General features: G+C 45.5%; 2 protein-coding genes across 5 annotated transcripts in view; one reads left to right on the top strand and one right to left on the bottom strand.

Annotated features, from left to right (window-relative positions):
- The window catches only part of SYN3 (synapsin III), a 453,214-nt gene that overhangs the window by 240,065 nt on the left and 194,493 nt on the right, over positions 1-18,656 (bottom strand). The window lies entirely within an intron of this gene.
- TIMP3 (TIMP metallopeptidase inhibitor 3) overlaps positions 5,290-18,656 on the top strand; it is a 57,738-nt gene continuing 44,371 nt past the window's right edge. The window contains exon 1 of the mRNA XM_077914745.1: positions 5,290-5,721. Coding sequence (XP_077770871.1) covers positions 5,601-5,721 — 121 coding nt within the window. The 5' untranslated portion in view covers positions 5,290-5,600. The remainder of the gene's footprint in view (positions 5,722-18,656) is intronic.

Raw genomic sequence — 18,656 nt, 5'->3', positions numbered from 1 at the left:
TCCCAGAAGATATTTTTAAGCCAGAAAGGGTAGAAGGAAATGTGAAAAGCCCAGGATTTAGGTGTATGCAGCCAGAGACTCTTACTAAGGGGTCTTCACTCCATGGCAGGACTAAGGGGAGCTAGGGCAAGAGACACTCTGTAATTTTATTGCCATGAAATTAGCTCCAGATGGAAGTGAGAAAAGGTGTTTACTCCCAGTTGGTGCCAGACACACAGAGAACCAGAAGTGCTTACCATCTCAGGTTCATAATTCCCAGTGCTGGGCAGCAACCCCACTGAGGGTCTGGCCAGGGCTCATGGTGATGGGTGGACCAGGACTGTCTGTTGCTTGAAAAGGGCTATTTTGAATGTAATGACTTTCAGATGAGGACTGTGGGTTTGGGGGAAGGCATTGTGGCCAGGGTCTAGAAGGGAAAAGGAAGGGAAGAAAAGAGGTGTTTCCTTATGAGACAACAGAAACAACATGTCTTGTCAGCACCTTCTCCTGGTTTAATTTCCAGAGGCCAGCTATGCCCTGAAAGAGTGGGATCATGACATTGTCTGTTGTGTTCCCAGATCTCCCCAATCCCCCCAAACCCATGATTCATGAGTATACAGCTTCCTGAGAGCATGTCTCCCCTTTGGTTGACATGTGGCCAGCTCAGGGGTGGAGGAGCTGGGCAGCTGCGGACCCAGACGGGATGCTGACCGACAGCTTTGTGGCCATTGCAGATGGGAGGGGTTAGTTTCACCCACTCAGAGTGGGTAACTAGTGTGCCTCTCCCACCTTCTCAGTGAGACTGGCGGAGACTGCAGGCTGAGGAAATGGGTGTTCTCTGGCTTATAGCGCCCCCTAGCACCAGCCAGAGGGATAAGGCTCTGTGAGCTCTCCAAGGAGCTACCACCTGCCTATAAGAGTAAGTGGGAAGGGGTTGGTGGGACCAATCAATTTGACTCACTCAACCAGTACTTGTTGACTTCTTTGTTACCAACACTGTCTTCGAGGGGCTTCCTCTATCCCGGAAGGGAAAGAGATGGATAAACAATCACATTATTGCCAGCTAAGTGGTATGAAAGAAAGGAGTACAGGGTCCTGTGGAAATCCACTGTGGGTGACTGATGAAGACTGGGGGAGAAAGACAGAAAGAAGGCTCTCTGGAGGAGAAGGCATTTAAACTGCAATAGTAGGGGATGCCTGGGTGGCTCAGTGGTTTAGCGCCTGCCTTTGGCCCAGGCCGTGATCCTGGAGTCCCAGGATCAAGTCCCACATCAGGCTTCCTGCATGAAGCCTGCTTCTCCCTCTGCCTGTGTCTCTGTGTCTCTCATGAATAAATAAATAGAATCTTTAAAAAAAACCTGCAATAGTAGTTTAGTGAATTTTGAAAATAAGATATAAAGGCAATAAAAGACGTATTTTCTGACCTTTTAGTGCTTATGATTCAAGAGGTAAACAGATAAACAAGTAATTTAAACAGGGCCCTATCAGAGGCAAGGGCTTCAGTCTCTCCTATGGCTTCACCATCACAATCTTTGTTTTCAGCCTGAGCCTTGGAGGAGAGAACAGAATAGGAACTCAATAAGTGTTGATTGAGAGATTGATGGATGTGCTTCAGTCTTGGGCATATTCAATTTGTCTCAAACCTGTTTAAAGGGTAAGGTCTATCTTTCTTGTCCTTGAGAGTTTCCTATGGAATCTTTGACTTTTTGAGCCAAAGGAGATCTTGGAGACCATTAAGTTATAGCTTTCATTCAATAAACACAGAAATCGAGGTATGGCCAGGTGAGTTGTCCACACATGCAAGCAACTATTCTTCTGCAGCAACAATCGAACCAATCTGAGGTATTTTTTTTTCCCCCTCATTCCAGCCTCTTTTTGTCTCCCAGAAATAAAGCTTCATGCATTTCTTTGCAGTAATCTGTTTGGAATGTTTTAAAAAAGTATTAAGTAATAATTTAGAAAGGGAAAAAATAAACACACAAGAGATAAACCTCCGAGAACAGAGTGGTATTTGTTCTGATTGGCTCAGAGGTGATTATTATCATGACGGAGAACTGTTTAGCCAGGGCAGGTGGCAGGCGGGATTGTCCATGTGTTATCCACCATACAAAGAGACTGAAACAAATTCCTGAAATACAGATCTGACATGCAGATTCAGGACCTTGAGTGGCTGGAGTTTCCATGACTAGGATGCAAGCACTAGGTCATGTGCTGTGGCTGGGGGGACTGAGGCCCAGGAATGTGGGAGAGAGCCAGCTAAGGAATCAGGCAACTGTAAAGTAATCCTGGCTCTGCCACAAGATGACCGTGAGAGGCAATTTTCTCACCTGTCTGAACCTTATCTTCCCCACCTATAAAGTTGGATGGGTAGTCTCTGAGGTCCTTTTTAAGGACCTCTGAATGTCTATGAGAGACTTCTCATAGATTTCAGTATTCCGTAACTTGAAATGAAAGGGGTGGACTCACCTTCCCTAGAAAAGTTCCAGGGAAGAGAACATCAGCTCAGCGTTGTAGATTTGAGGACAGCTCAGAGAGATTTTGAAACTGTAGTTCCTCTGAAGTTTATAAACCTATCCTTATTCTTATTCTAAGTGGGAGAGCCAGTATCGTCATTCTTACCACTAGCTGCAGGTCTGCTCCATCCAGCTTATAAAATAGTCTTGAAAAAGTAATTCTTACATATTATTAGGTCTAAGGACAACATGACATCCAGATTGATGCCTGTGAGCTCTGCTTGCTGGGGGTGCTGACCCTGGCAGTTGTGCTCTCCTTCACAAGGATTCTTGTTCTTTCTTTTCCTCAGGGTGAGGGCTGAACTGAATTCTGATGGGTGGGCAGAGGGGAGTCCCCTTGGGTTAGACATTAGGGAGGGCTTTGCAACTGAAAGGGAAGCTAAACTGCAAAGACACTGCATGGACCAGTTTAGGTGCAAGAGGAAATAAACCAAAAGGCAATTTCATTACCTTTCAGCTGGAAAAACAATCAGATTACTCTGGATGCTTACATAATTAAGTCGTTGCCATAATCAAATGTTTCAGATGCTTTCTATAAGGAACCTGCTACTTGAAGTTGAGCAAAAGTTACCTGCCTGATACTCATGTTCTAGGCAAGCCTTCTCTTGGAGAAAATACTGGCATGTTGGACAAAACCGTCAAGTGAAAGGAAAAAAGAGAAGAGAGGGCCTTTATCACATAAGTTGCTTATTCAAAGCGGACTTGGTCTGGAAAGGCTTATAAAACCTTCCACATGACTGGCACCATGCAAGGATAAGCAAAACTCTCAAATCCCACCAAGTATGCCCTCATTCAACCTGGGTCCCTAGAGTGTGTCTGTTGCTTCAGACTCTCTGGGCAGTTGGCCATAGCCACACCTAAGTCTCTTGGGACCCCATTTTATACTCAGAGGGCCAAAAAAGCAATGTGGCTAAGTATCTCAGATCTTAAAGTATTTCTAGTGTGGTTGGGGAAATGATACAATTATATTCTATGAAACAGTGAGCTAAGTACTGAAGTAAACATTGAGAGAAGGAAAGAACTATCTGGGCCAGGCTATAGAGTTAAGGTGGAAAGGGGCTTAGAAGTTAGGAAGGGGACAGGGCAGGAGAATATGGAAACTTGATTCCTTCCTTATAGCTACAATTCTTCAGGAGCAGGGGCAAAGGAGTTTAAAAAATGTTCCTGGAAATACCATTTTTAATGAAATGTTCTGCTTCTGCCATCCCAGTGCCACTTATCCGAGGTGTAAAGAGAGTTTCTGAGAAAGAAGTTGAACTTGCATTTCTGAGAAGTATTCCCAGTCCTCACTTTGTTCCAAACATTTGGCATTTCTATATCCAAAACATGCAAGGACCTTCCTAAACAGAATGAGTTAGGAGAGAAAGGGAGAGAGACACAAGAATAGAAAGACAGAAGTCTCCAGCTGCAAAAGGGCATCTGCACGGTGATAGCTAATTACTGCTTTAGTCCAGATAAATAAAATCGTTCTTCAGGTGCAAATGAGTGAATGGAGCTCCTGGCTGCTTGCCAAGTCATGTCACTATTCTGTGCCAGTTTCCTCATCTAGAAAGTGTGAATAGTACTTTGTGTTTTTCCTATCTAAAAAAAAAAAAAAAAAAATTGTGAGATATAATGAAATGTGGCATGGAAACTATAAGGCAGAATCAAGATGTTCCTTAATAATAAGGATAGTCATAGTATTAGTTATTAGCAATCATCCATTATGGCTAGTAGGCTAAGATCCTGGATAGTTCTCCAGAATCCAGTGTAAGTTACCCCAGTTTTGGATCAATTCACCCCCAATTCCTTGCTGAAGGATGGAGATTTGTCTGGCCTTGGTGGGGTTACTATTTTCTCCTGCCCTTTCTACTCATTGTTTTTCAAATAAGCTCAGAGCCTTTGCACTTGCTGTTCTCCCTAACTGACATTTTCTCCTCCCAGATTTCCATAGGGCTTCCTCCTGCTCCTTCTCCTTGCTCACCTCTCAGCCAGACTGTCACCTCCTCAGATATACCTTCTCTCACTATTCCATAGAAAGCAGTCCCCCCACCATCATCCAGTAATTTCTAACCCATTACTAAGTTTTGTTTCTTCATGGTACTATCATCATAGAAAATCACCTGGCATATTGGTGAATTCACTGATGCACTGCTTGCGACTTTCATGGAAGCAAGGACTTTGTTTTGCTCATTCCAACATTCAGAACAGTGTTTGTTGAGTGACTTCACAGTTTACTCTGGGCAAGTGGGGTGGGGGTGGGGGTGCTGCGCAACAGTCCCTAAAGCCAGCTCCAAAGGGCAGATGGCTCCCTCACATCCAGGAAAGTCGGAGGGTAGGTGTGTGGGTCGTCAGCTGGTCCTCTCCCCTCTGACCCTGCTCTCTCCAGAGAAGCCGGAGAGTTAGCCTTTGTCCTTCGCCCTTCCACCAGGCGCGGTCAGGGTCGCCAGGGCCGCCTGTGACCCGAGGACGAGTTGGTGCTGTGGTGGGTGGTTTGGGTCAGAAGCGCTCAGAGAGCAAGCAGGGTGGGTGGGTGTGTGGTCAGAGCACTGGCAAGGTCGGGCCCGGGGACCCGCTCCGGGGGCCACCTGGCAAGCTTAGGTCCCAGGCGCGTTCCGGTTCACCCACTCCCGTGCCCACAGCCGTATTATTCCCTATAAGGATCTGAACGGTCCGGGGCCGCCCCGCCCCGTCGGCCCGCGCCCCCGGCCCCGCCCCTTTGGAGGGCCGATGAGGTAATGCGGCTCTGCCATTGGTCGCAGGGGGCGGGCCCCGAGTGCCCGAGAGGAGTTGCCCGGGGGGGACCCGCACTATATCACTCGGCCGCCGGGCAGCGGCGCAGAGCGGGCAGCGGGCGGGCGCTCAGACGGCTTCTCCTCCTCCTGCTGCTCCTGCTCCGCCCCGGCTCCCGCTCCTTCCCCGGGAGAGACCGCCGGCCCGCAGAGTCGTGCGCCAGCGCCGAGACAGCCTCGCTGCACCCCTCCCTCCCCACTGGGCACCCCGAGGGCAGCGCGCCGAAGCCAAAGTTGCCCCGCAAGGCCGGGCAGGCGAGCTCGGGCTGCAGCGGCCCCTCCAGCGGCGCGCACAACTTTGGAGAGGCGAGCAGCAGCCTCAGCAGCCACAGCGGCAATGACTCCCTGGCTCGGGCTAGTGGTGCTTCTGGGCAGCTGGAGCCTGGGGCACTGGAGCGCCGAGGCGTGCACATGCTCGCCCAGCCACCCCCAGGACGCCTTCTGCAACTCTGACATCGGTAAGCGCTCCGGGTGTCCCCACCAGAGCCCCTGCGGTGCCCGCTTTTGCGGTGCCCGGTCTTGCGCTGCAGCCCGGACTGGGGTGCAGCTCCGGAGGGCGTAGCGAGTCCCGTTTCTTTTTTCTGACTGAGCTTGGGATGGGGGCAGGGGGTCGAAACTCAGTTTCTTCAGTCAGAGGGTCTGGCATAGATGAAGGGGCAGATGCCCTGCAGAGAAAACCTACAGTGGTAAGTGAACCCCTTGCAACCTTTGCTCTCATTTTAGGGCGTGAGGCCCCTATTGGTCCTTTTGACATCTGGAAAATTTCCCTTTTCACTCTCAAGAGAGAAGGGCTGGGGGAGAAGGGTGGGAGGGCTTTCCTAAAACTTGGAATGCCAACTAACTGAAGTACTGAGTTGTTCAATAGTTTAAAAAAAGTTGCCAGCCATGTGCACAAAGTTGCAGGAGAATCTTGAAGTTTTCTGAGTTTGCATTTTCTCCTGCACCCGTTTAGTTTATTCTTTTCATTGACACCCAACCCAGCCTCCTACTTCCCAGGCAAAGGCTAAATGAGCTTCTTAGACTGCCAAGTTTGAGTGGATTTAAGGGAAAAATGAGAAGAAAGCTGTGGGTTGACCCTTTCCCGGAGGAACTGTATTTGAGAGTGTTGATAGCAAGCAGGAGGTGGCGTGTGTGAGGGATCACTTATCACATAGCTGTGAGAATTCACAGGAAGGTTATTTTTTTTTCTTTTTTTTTTTTGCTTGAATGCATGTGGGGAGGGGGAGAATGAGCAGTGGAAAACAGATTTGTCACCAAAAGAACAAAGATGCCAACGATCACATCATGGTGACAATTCCAAACTGGACTTTGTGTCTTGATTAGAGACTCAGTAAGAAGTAGAACCAGTTTTAATCCAGGGCCTCACAAGTGTCCTGGGAGAACTTGTTGGGGAGTGTTTGGGACACTTGTGTTTGGATGGCCAGAGGTGGAGTAGCAGCTGGAAAACATCTCTTCTCTCCTTTCCAGCTCATAAAGCATGCAAGTCCAGTGGCCCCTGCTGCGGGGTGTGTGTGTGTGTGTGTGTGTATGTGTATGTGTGGGGTGTGTGTGTGTGTGTGTGTGTACTCGGGCTGGGGTGGGGTGGGGCACAGTCTAGCTGCCCTCTTCTGCCTGTGTCGATTCAGAGGTGAAGAATGGAGCGTGTGTGTTTTAAGTCATAAAGAAGAAGGAAAATTTTCCACTGGGTCCTGGGTGAGGGCCTCCACAAGTGTGCTGCAGGGGAGGGGGAGGAGACAGGAGCCTGGCAGGGAAGGCAGCTGAAGTTGGGAGGGGCACTGCTGGTGGGCCCTGCTGAGCCTAGGAGAAGTCAGGGAGGTGGCTGTGGTGACCAGAAGGTCAGTCCAGTTGGCAAGCATGGGTGTTTATGTGACCTGGGGTCACCCTTGTTAGAGGTTTCCTGGGGCCCATGTTGTATACCCTTCCCTCTCCCCAGGGGAATCCAGCTGGCCCTTCGGTTTGTGGATTGCCTGAAGGATTCTTTTGGGCTGCCTGAGGCCTGGAAGGTTTTCTTCCTTCTCCTTTGACTGCTCCCACCCAAATTCTACTTGGCTTGTCCCTCCTTACCCCATTGGTGACATTCCCACCTGAATAGTGTTGGGAGCTGCTGCTGCCGCTGGGCTCTGGTTTTGCTCAGTGAGGAGGTCAGGAGGCTGACAGGTGGACTCAGGGTACCCTCTTCTGCTTGACAATGGCTTGGGGGTGTTTGCTCAGAGTTTTTGGTGTGTGGGGAGAGTGAGACCTCATGACTCCCCCTTGCCCTTGGCTTTTGGGTTTTCACCCTGCAAGTTCACCAGAGAACAGTGGAAACAGCAGCAAGGAGACCCTGCTTTTAATGGGTTGCACTGGTCGACTCAGGTTTCCTGCTGCGGGTCTGGGCTGATGCAGAAAGTTTCTTGTAATTTCTCTGGATTTATTTAACAAATCCCTGCCCTCAATAAACTGCCCAGAGGAAAGCTAAGTTACCGGGAAGTACCCATAGACCAGAACATTGTGGTAGCAAAAATAAAAAAGAAACAAACAAAAATCTTCGATACACTGGCACCAATCCAGAACTGTTCTGCCTGGGTTTGGTGCACTGCACTAGTGGTAGGGATGAGATAATGCTTTTAAAAATGGGAGGTGTGGATGTGGGCTGCTTGCTTGTTGACCTCCGCTGCCTTACAGTACCCTGCTAGTGTCCAGTAGGTGGCTCCCAGTTTTCCTTGCTCATATAGCACTTCTCCTTTCCAGTCTGGGTTGAAGCTCTGCCTGCCCTCACGCTGAAGGAAATGTGTAGGAGCTCCCCATTCTCCTTGACCCTTATGACCCCAGCAATCAATGCTGTAGCCCATTAAAGGTGCTCAAGCCAGACCACCCGCTTCCTCTTCCCAGACCTTCCTGGCTGTTTTCTCTTCATGGCTGAGTGCCATGTTGCTGGGCAAAGCACTGTATGCCCGACTTGGCCTTGTCTAAAGAACCCCCATCACCTTCCCTCTCCTTTCTCCTCATCCACAGGTGTCTCTTTTTGCCTTTCTCCCCCGCCCCCTTCCCAAGCCCTGGGGATTGGCACTGCTTTCTGGGTGGGGAGGAGTTAAAAGGTGTTTCTATGGCAACTCCAGGCCCTGCACCCTAGTGAAGTGTTTAGGAGAAGAATAAACTACATGCCGGCTTATAAAACATACTGTGGGGGAAAGAAAAGGACTTGGCAGCAGCCAGGATATCTCTGACCCCCTCCCCACCAGTCAGCACCCCTGTAACTCCTGACAAAACCTTGACTCTGGAGGGAAGAGAGGGGGTTGGGAATGAAGAAGGCAGCCTTGGCTGGGCAGATCCTGCTCCAGCAGCTCTGTCCAGCTCAGGAAGGGGTAGGCAGTGCCAAGAGCTTTCTGAAAATTGGTGTGTGTGTGTGTGTGTGTGTGTGTGTGTGTGTGTGTGTGGTTTCTTCAGGAGGCAGGCAGCAGAGAGAGAGAATTTTGCTTTAGAATGCCAAACCCTTCTCTCCAGCCTCCTTTGCATAGAGGAATGGGGCTGTGCCATGGAGTGTTGGGGGCCTGACTCCAGAGCCTCTTGGGAATTCACGAGTGAGGCTCAGCTTGGGGGCCCACTGCCAGCCCTGGAGGACAGTCCTTGGATATCTCTGAATTGTTTTGACAGGGACCAGTGCCAGCAGATTCTTTTGGTATCAGATCTGAGGTTGTGGTTTTAGCAAAGAAGCCATTTTCAAAGAAGCCAGACCCATTCTCTGTCTCTCTGTCTCTCTCTGTCTGACTCTCTCTCTCTCTCTCTCTCTCTCTCTCTCACACACACACACACACACACATCCACACTGGGCTTTGTGACTGAAGGAAAATAAAAAGGATCAGACTTCAGAGAGGACCCAGGCTGTTCGGATCTTGGGAACCACAGAAAGAGGAGAGCTGCTCTACAAAGGAGGGAAGGGACACCTCTCAGACTCCTACTGGGTGCAAGCACTTCATAAATTCCATGTCCTTCATCCACCCAGCAACCTTAAGAGTAGGTATCACGACCATTTTTTTTCAGATGGAAAACATCAAGTCTAGGAAAGGTTGTGCTTGCCCAAGGTCACCCAGCTACTAAATGGTAAGGTGAATTCATTTTTAGCTAGGCAATTCTTCAAAACCTTTTTGACTTTCATTTACCCTTAATATTCTAAGGTAAACAACCCTTCCTTGGACTGAAAGGGAATGGAGGGTTAACATTCGAAGAAGGCTTTACTTATTGATTTGGGAAAGTTTTTGTTAAAAATATGAAAAGAGCCAAAATGACCTGAGGTTTTAAGTAAATATCATATTATGGAAGGGAAAAATTATTATTAGTTTAGGACATAAATAGAGAAAAAGGAAAATTTCTAATGTTCTTTGGCTATTAGAACTGAAAGAATTCTCAAAACCACCAGGTCAAAATAAACAATGACTTAGATTATCACACTGAGATCCAGGGAGAAGTAAAGCTAATGGAGACAAGACATCATGGGCTTCAAGACTCTTCCCCTTCTTGATGGGGATGAGTTGGGGCTGCCCAGGGCAAGATGCCCACTCTATGTAGATGGCTGGTGTGGTGGCAGGAAGATCAGAGACTGGGTCCCAGCTAGCTGGAGAAGGTGCCTCTCCCACAGTTCTGTGTCCCTTTCACAATCCCTGGATAGATAAGGCTAGAAAAGTGGCCACAGAAGTGGCTTGGGTGGAGGGACTTTTGTTTGTTTTGCAGGAACAGCAGGAACCATTCAGCTCCACTGCTGAATGGCACATTCCAACAGGTTCATTAATTAAAAACAAAAACAACAACACAATTCTCCATTGCATTTGGCTTTTACCATTCCAGCCAGTATGGACAAGGAGAACTCTTCTTCTAGCTTTTGTTATCGTCAACTCCTGGGTGGCCAGCCTTGAGAGGCAGTGTGGGGTGGTGGAAAGGTCATGGGGTGGGCAGAGCTAGGTTTAAATCCTTCCTCTGGGGCTTGTTGGCGGTGCGCACTTAGGCATGTTATTGGATGTCTTTAAGCTTTGGTTTCCTCATTTATAAAAGGGGAATAATAACTTGCAACACCGTGGCCCTTAAGTTTTCTCCACATTTCAAAAATCAAAAGTTATCTTATGAATACATTCGACATCCATGTGTGTATGTAACTATGTGTACATGTGTATCTATCCATCTATCTACCTATCTATCTATCATCTATCTAAAATTAGATAAGAGTAACCTTTGTTTTGAGCACTTCCTCTAATTCTAGATTCTTCTCCAGATCCTTTCCTCCCTATGCATTTATATATATAGGTACCCAAGAGAAATTTATAGTAGTTTTTCCCTTAATACATGAATGATAGAATACCATAAATAGTGGAATACCACATATAGCATTTTGCTTTTTGTAATTGAACAACATGTATTAGGGCTTGTTCCCAGTTAATACACATATATATCTACTTCATCCTATGTATAGTGTTCCATGGGATTATATTTTAAAAAGCAAACAGGTAGGGAGGCCTGGGTGGCTCAGCAGTTGAGCGCCTGCCTTCGGCTCAGGGCATGATCCCAGGGTCCTGGGATCGAGCCCCACATTGGGCTCCTTGCATGGAGTCTGCTTCTCCTCCCTCTACCTATGTCTCTGCCTCTATCTCTGTGTCTTTCATGAATAAATAAATAAAATCTTTTAAAAAAATAAAAAGCTAACAGGTAGAGAGTGGTTATTATGTTCCATTCTAAATAGTTAACATGCATTAACTCATTTAATTCTCTAAACAGTCCTCTGAGGCAAGCATGCTCCTGTCATTCCCACTTTACAGATGAGGAAATTGAGGCTTAGAAAAATCAGATAATTTTGTCAGGATTACAGCAGAGCCTATATTTAAACCCCAGTGAGCTGGCTCTAAAATATACTCAACTACTATATTAGATGTTAATTACCGTATATTATATAATATGGTATATTATATACTACTTTATCCTATTACATTACTATACTATATATCCCTGTAAGTATAGAATGTATGTAGAATGTATTTCCCTACTGATAGATGTCTAGGATTCTAACAGCTTTTCATGTTTACAAAGAGCACTGCAAAAAATAGTTGTCTACTTCTCTGGTTCATGTGTGCTAATATTTCTTTATAGCAAATATACAACTGGAATTCCTGGACACAGGTAGGTGTATTTTAAATTTTAACAGCACCTGCTAGTTTGCCCTCCAGAGTGGCTTTGTTCACATAGTTGTTTTTGGATGTGCAACATGAAGGAATGGAGGGAGTATTATAGTCCTGTCCTGGAGAGACTTTATATGCCTTTCTCAAATGGAAAACAGCTTATAATTTTTACTGATTTTCTAAGTTTTTTTTCTTTTGCTTATCCTTTTGTCCCTCTGGAAGGGAGCAAAATTAAGACCACTTAGACCAAGCTGACAGGAGTATTTTTATAGGGAGGGAGAGGCTTACATGCCAGGAAAGCCATGGCTCTTGACTTGATGCAGTTTGGGAGTCATTCAGTTGTATATGGTTTTATATTTTTGCTTTCATAATAAGCAGGGGGCCATTCATTGGATTAAGTTGCTTGACTTTGGGGTTTTGTTGTAAGCTCAGGTTTAGGCTGAGCTGCAGGGTTGAAGACATGTGTGCAGGGTTTTATGTGCTGACTTAAAGATGTCCCCTTCTTGACTGGTCCTAGCCAGACTCATAGTGACAGTGAGGGGACTTATCCCTTTGTTTCCCTACTACTCTTGCTATTGCATTTGGATCATGCTTGGAGGGAATGGTGGGAGGCCATGGGGACTGGAGATGGACTGTGGAGGGGAAAGCACAGTGGTTTCTAGCCAAGAAAGATGCCAGAGTCATTATGGGAACTAAAAGGAACTAGAGGAACTAAAGGAACTAAAAGGTCTGGTTTGACAGACAATTCCACTGTCCTGATTAAAACCCTTCACTGAACTCTTGGGATGAAGTGTCATAAAATGGCTCTAATGAGGACCAGTCTGACCCCTGCCTCCGTCTTCATCATCCTCTCATCACTGGCTCTTCCAGCTCCTGCTGTTCAGATTCTCTGTCTGGGTCTTGGCCCATGCTGTCCCCTGGGTTTTGAACACCCTCATCAACTTCCTATTCTCCAGGTCTCATTTGGTCCCATTTCCCCATGCACTCCCTGGCACTGGCATAGAAGAATAGTCACACCTTGCTCAAATTTTGAACACATTTAAAAACACTATCTTTAGTAAAAACCAAATTATCCAAAGCTGTATGGAAAATTCCCAGAGTGAGTCATTCTTGGGCTGGAAAAGATCTAAGGGCTGTATACCACCCAGAGGGACCATCTAAACCCTCTGAGAGGGAAGGAACCTGCTCTACTGTCTGCATTACTTGATAAGTCCAGTTGCATATTCTGGCCATAATACTCCATTCATACTCCCAGAGAAAAAAGCTGGAGATTTCTAAATACCACTCCACCAGGGGATCACTCAAAATGATAACTACCTTTCCCTGAGGTGTATTTACTGTACTCCAGGCACTGTAAGAAAATCCTTGCACCTTGTGAAGTAGACATGGCCCATCCCAGCTTCCTGGTGAGTGAGCTGAGGCTAGAGGGTAAAATTGTTTGTCCAAGATCACACCTCTAAGAAATAGAATCTAAACTTGCTTAATCCATCCAAAATTTGTAATCTAAATCAGCATAGACCAAGGGCTATGACTCTTTAGCCCAGGAACATCTTTTGGAACCTCCTCTATATTAGTTTTTTGACTCTCTACTGCCAGGGTTCCTTTTGGAACCTCCTCTACATTAGTTTTTTGACTCTCTACTGCCAGGGTTCCACTCAATATGCTTCTCTCTCTCTTTTTTTTTAAAAGATTATCTGCTGTTAAAAATACTTTTTAATTTTTTTTTCTTTTTAATTTTTTTAAATTTATTTTATTTTATTATGCTTCTCTTTGATGTTCTTCCATAGCCAGCCTCTCCAGCTCTGGCCTCCCCTGCTGCCCCCAATTTTATTGCTGTGTGGTTCTAATGAAACCAAGCCTCAAACCCTATTTCTAATCTCTATCCCGGTGCTCTTTCCACTGAACCAGCCTTTTCAATGCTAAGGATGATTTTTACTAATTCTCTCAATGCTGGGAAAAATTACCTGCCACATTTTGTGTGTCAATGATTTTTCCATGAAAACCGGTTAAAATATAATTATAATGGCTGATAATAGCCATTTTTTTCCTGACATAATCAGCTAATACACAAACTAACTGCAGTCAAAAGCAATGAAACTTGGTGTCTTATTAAGCCTGAGAGGCTTTCTCATGGGTGACTGGATGGTTTATTGTATGATTTGGGTTGGCCTACTGAAGTGCTAAAAATAGCTGATAGACCCTTGGTAGATAACTGTTCTTCACTCCTCTGAGAGTCATTTAGTTTTATACCAGTTTATCATCCCTTCTCCATGTGAGCAGGTCCACGCATTCACTACTCTTGCCATCTCCCTGTTTACCCACAGCACTAAGAACAGGCTTGTAGAGCTAGCAGGTAGCTAATATGTCCTGGTTAAGCTTCATACCCTTCCAGAGCAGGTGATATGGGTTCAGGGGTTTGATTTCCTGTGTTAATCTCTGATGGGCTGGAGTAGACAAGTATGTACTGATCCTAGCTAAAGGGATTCACTAAATAGCATTTGACAGGAGGTCACAAGGTGTCCGTCCCAGCTGTATTGGAACTCAGAAGAGTTTTTGCCTGATTGCTAAAAAATTAGTGTCTAGAGAAGGGAGGGGGGCCTAGAGAACATTTCCTGATTCATTTATAGCCATCTGCGAACCTGGGACGATTTGGCTGCCACAGAAGGAATGGTCCGTGCTGCCCAACACCCAGTTCTGATTTATGTTCACGTAAATCTTATCACCTAACAGTGGCATTCAGGGCAGAGAGGAGAGATGCTAAGTATTCCCAGGCCTTTGGCCACCTGGCTGTTTGTGGGGGTGGGGAAGGGAAGGAAAGCTGTGAGATTTGGCCTCAGAGAGCCCAAGGTAAAGTTCAGCCAGTAGAAAAACAGAGTCCCCTTGAATGACAGGGGATGGATGGGGGGGGGGGGGGGAGGGGTGGCGGGGAAGGAAGGGGGTAAGTCCTGAGCAGAGCACAGCTATTCTAGAACCAGAGACCTTAAATATTACATGGCAATTACCCCCGTCCCTCTCAAATGGGGGCACCAGGCATCTGACAGCCCAGTTGCCCATAGAGAAGGGCTGTTTAATTCAGAAATTCAGGGCTCCTTCAATCCCCCAGATCAAGGCATGGGAAGGCAAGCCTTACGACCTGGGTCAGACCTCATGAGGACATGGTTTGATGACCTAATGGATCACCAGTGTTTGGCTGAAGTGCTTATGGTTCATGAGTTAGGAGGGATTTCCATTTGACCTGGACTTGATCATCATGAATAGACTCATAGCCTTTGAAATTTGGAAACATAGTAGCTCTTGTGAGCTCTGCCATTCATGAGCTTGGGTAAATTCTCTGGCCTCAGTTTGCTCATCTGCAAAATGAGGGGAAATAATAGTACCACATGGGGTTAGTGAATAAGTGAAAAAAACTCAAGGAAAATGTCTAGCATGGAGTCTACCACATACTGAAAGTTCAAGAAATATTAGTTTTTAGTTATGGTGTTACATTATATGGCAGAATGAGTATTCTCACTTTATTTTTGGTTAGGAAAATGGGGCTTGGAGAGATGTGATGTTTGGGCCACATAAAGAGGGGCTAAGTTTCAAAATCATGGCTGTTTGACCCCTGTCCCTCAGTCTAATGTTTTCCCACTTAACCACATTGCCTCCCATAAAACACTGAAACCAATAACCAAGTTCTCTAGAGTCTCAAGTCCACTTGATCTTATTTGAGAATTACAACATCCCCCAGGGAAAAGCAGGATGGGGAGAGTCACTGTTCTCGTTAAACAGATGTGGAGAGTGACAACTAGTATGATTCCAGAGCTCAGTCACACAGCCCACACGTGGAACTAGGAGGCCAAGTTCTATATTCCTAAACTCTGACAGGCACAGGTGGAAGATGCTGGGGAGGGCCTGGGAAATGGATTAGTGACACTGAACTTGGATGTCGAGTCCATATTCCCTGTCCCCATCTACCCTTGTCTATGCTGGGGTTAGGAGATGCACAGTGTACAGGAGTGAGCAATGGCTTGGAATCAGGACACTTGAGTTCTAGAATTGGGTCACCATCTGGTTTTGGAAACACCCTAGTGATGTCAACTTCTCTGGATTTCAGGCTTTTATCTGTAAAAGAGCAGTACTGGCTCTGTGTGGTATATATGCATCTTTTTCACATATACTTCTAGTAACAGTATTTTCCTGAATACTTACTATATGTCAAGTTCTCTTCAAAGGGGCTCTCTAGTCTAGCTGAATAATTGAGTACCTACATCTATCAACAACACCTTTTAGAAGGTAACTTCTTTAGAAATATGTCTATTAAGATAAGAGCCAGGATCTCTGTGGTTGTAAAAGTGGATGAGGGCTTCAATTGGACAAAACCACTAATGAGCAGACATACTTTATCGGATGACATATTTGACCACCAAACTTCCTGTTGGAGAAGAGCTGATTTGCCAAACAGATAGCAACCTCGCAGACCTAGTTGATGGCTAGAATTTAAAATTAAGGTCACTTTGGTATCTGTCATTGATGTCTGGAGAGCGTGGTAAAAATTCTTCTGATTCCCATTAACACCACCACTGAAGCTGATGGATAAGAAGCGGGATTTAGACTCAATATTCATCAAAACAAGGTCTTCCAGATCCAGAGTCTATCTGAGCAGTCCCTTGCTCCAGGAAATTTGGCTAAAGGCTTGGCTCAAACCTATGTAGCTGAGAAGACTTCTCTTGTGAAAGCCTGGCTAACATGAAGACCTGTGATTAAAAATGTGTGTGATCTGCTGGAACTTAGTTCACATGAATGAAAAGGGAGATTTGGAACCCACAGATCAACACGTGCCCTCGTGGGCAATTGCAATCCACTCCCCTCTCTGACAATAGGACAGAAACCCTCAAGTTCCCATGACTGTAGCTTCTTGATACAAATGTTTACCAGAAGGGCTGAGAGATGCAAGAGAATCCATATTATTCATATTATTCTCAGGGTACGTTTCTGAGCAAATGAGTACAGTGCAAAAAACCTGCACCTGAAATAGTCAAGTGTAGATGTGAGTTCCAGTTTGTTCTTTGCCTGATTCTCTCTTGGCCTGGGTTTTCTTACCTTTCACTTAGGTTAGATCACAAACCCTAATGCCTAAAGAGGCCAGTCATAGAAGCTGGATGTTTGCCTATGAAACATATGGAAACATTACTCGGTTCTACCAAATATACACATATGTGGTTACCTCGTCTCTTGTTTTCCCACTGTGGAAGGATCAATGGGTACTAAAAGTATTTCTTTATTCTGAGATAAATAACAAAACAATGGGCAAATGTGATGTTAAGTAGCAGCTCACCTTTGGCCTTGCAGTGGGGGAGGCACCAGAGCATGGTAGCAACTGTGGTGAGCTGAAGCATCCATGTACCTTCTTAAGGGGACAGCTAGTACTCAGCTCCAGTCTCTCAGAACGTGAGCCTAGTAATATTACCAGATTTCCGGTTTTTTTAGGAAAAGCTCGATATCCAAAATTTTAATGTGAAATCTTTTGATTTTTAAATCTTGGCACAGTTAATGAGAAACACGCATATGTGTGTGGGCCAGACAAAACATGTCGTTGGGCCAGATGCAGCCCTGTGACTTACCAGTTTGTGACCCCGAGTCTAGATGGTCTGAATTTCTTTCAGGCTCTAGGGTCTCTGGCAAATAAGACCAACTGGTTTTTCAGGCAAAATGATGTACCTTGTTCTCTGTTTTACCAGAGAATACTGCTTCTGTTTGTTATCGCACTTTCCACAGTTCCTGAGAAGGTTCAGAGCACAGGTTCTGGAGTTAAGACTGCCTGGTTCAAACTCTGGCTCCATCAGTAGCTAGCTGTATATCCCAGGCAAGTCAATCTTTCTAAGCCTCATTTTTCTTATCTATAAAATGGACTACACCATAACAGTACTCTTAATCTCCTAGCGTTGTAGAAGAATTCATGGAGATAATGGGAGTTGTAGGCTTGGCCCTCTGCCTGGCATGTAGTGAGGGTTTTGATTAATGTCAGTCATCATATTATTACTACTTGGTGCCTCCCCCTAGATGGTGAGCCAGCTGTAATCCAGAGAGTAACATCTTACCAGATCATTGCCTGATGCACAGTAGGCATGAAATAAAAGTATCTTGAATGACATTTGAGAAAGATATCATTCCAGCCTTCCCAAGCAATTGTGTACTTAGCTCTTGTGTGTATCAGAGAGAGAGAGAGAGAGAGAGACAGACAGACAGACAGACAGACAAAGACAAAAGAAATCAGTTTTCGCATGTTAAGCACAGAACGGCTCCATAAGAAAAAGCTGTCTTAAGCTGCTAGGATAGCATGCTAAACAGTGGTAATTGTCTTGGAAAATGAAACCCAAACCATTAGTCATACTTTTCAGATAGAGAAGACAAGAGATGGCTGGGGCAACCAGAGTGCAGATGTCAAACCTCAGGTGTTCATGAGTGTGCTAACACCATGGGATGCTTTGGCGGCTTGATGGATTTTATTTATTCAGGGCCCCTTTAAGCCAGAGTAGATTCCTGGAGGCTCTTAAAATTTAATGCCCCACCTGGATAGTCAACATCTGTGTTTTATTTTGTTTAAAAAAGTTAACCCCAAATAGTTCAAATTCCTTCTATATCCCTTGGAGAAGAGTTTCTTATTGGGAGATTCCTAAGTAGGGGGACAGAAAGGCCAAGGCTAGACTAGCACTGACCAAGACAAATAATATTGAGAGCTGCAAACACAGGCAATGTATGTAATCTTAAATTTTCTCATGGCTACATTAAAAAAAGGGGGGAAAATAGGTTAATTTAATTTTAATACTATCTTAACCCAATATTATCCAAGATATCATTTCAACATGTAGTCAATTACAAAATTATTAGTAAGGTTTTAATAAGTTTTTGAAATTCAGTATGTATTTTACACTCTAGGCACATCTACGTTTGGACTAGTCACATTTCAAATGCTTAACAGCCCCCTCTGGTTAATGGCCACCACATGAATAGGACGGTGCAGGTCAAGAGAATGCATGCAAATGCAAGGCATCTTTTTTCTCCTTCCAGTTGTTTAATGAGCTGTGCACAAAAATGTGGGGAAAATGTAGGTGTACTGGCCAATCAAGACTCTGAGGCTCCTGACTCAGCTTTGTGGCAAGTGACTTTCAGGCCATGTAGGTCCCAGTGCAGGGAACCCCTGTGCTCTGATATTGTAGGATCCATGTGATCTAGTACTCTCACTTGACAGATGGGGAAACTAAGATCCAAAG

Source organism: Canis aureus, chromosome 11 (genome assembly GCF_053574225.1).
Source record: "Canis aureus isolate CA01 chromosome 11, VMU_Caureus_v.1.0, whole genome shotgun sequence".
In the NCBI taxonomy this organism is placed as follows: domain Eukaryota; kingdom Metazoa; phylum Chordata; class Mammalia; order Carnivora; family Canidae; genus Canis; species Canis aureus.
The sequence above is the reverse complement of the archived record's forward strand: the minus strand, read 5'-3'. Positions and strand labels throughout refer to the sequence as shown.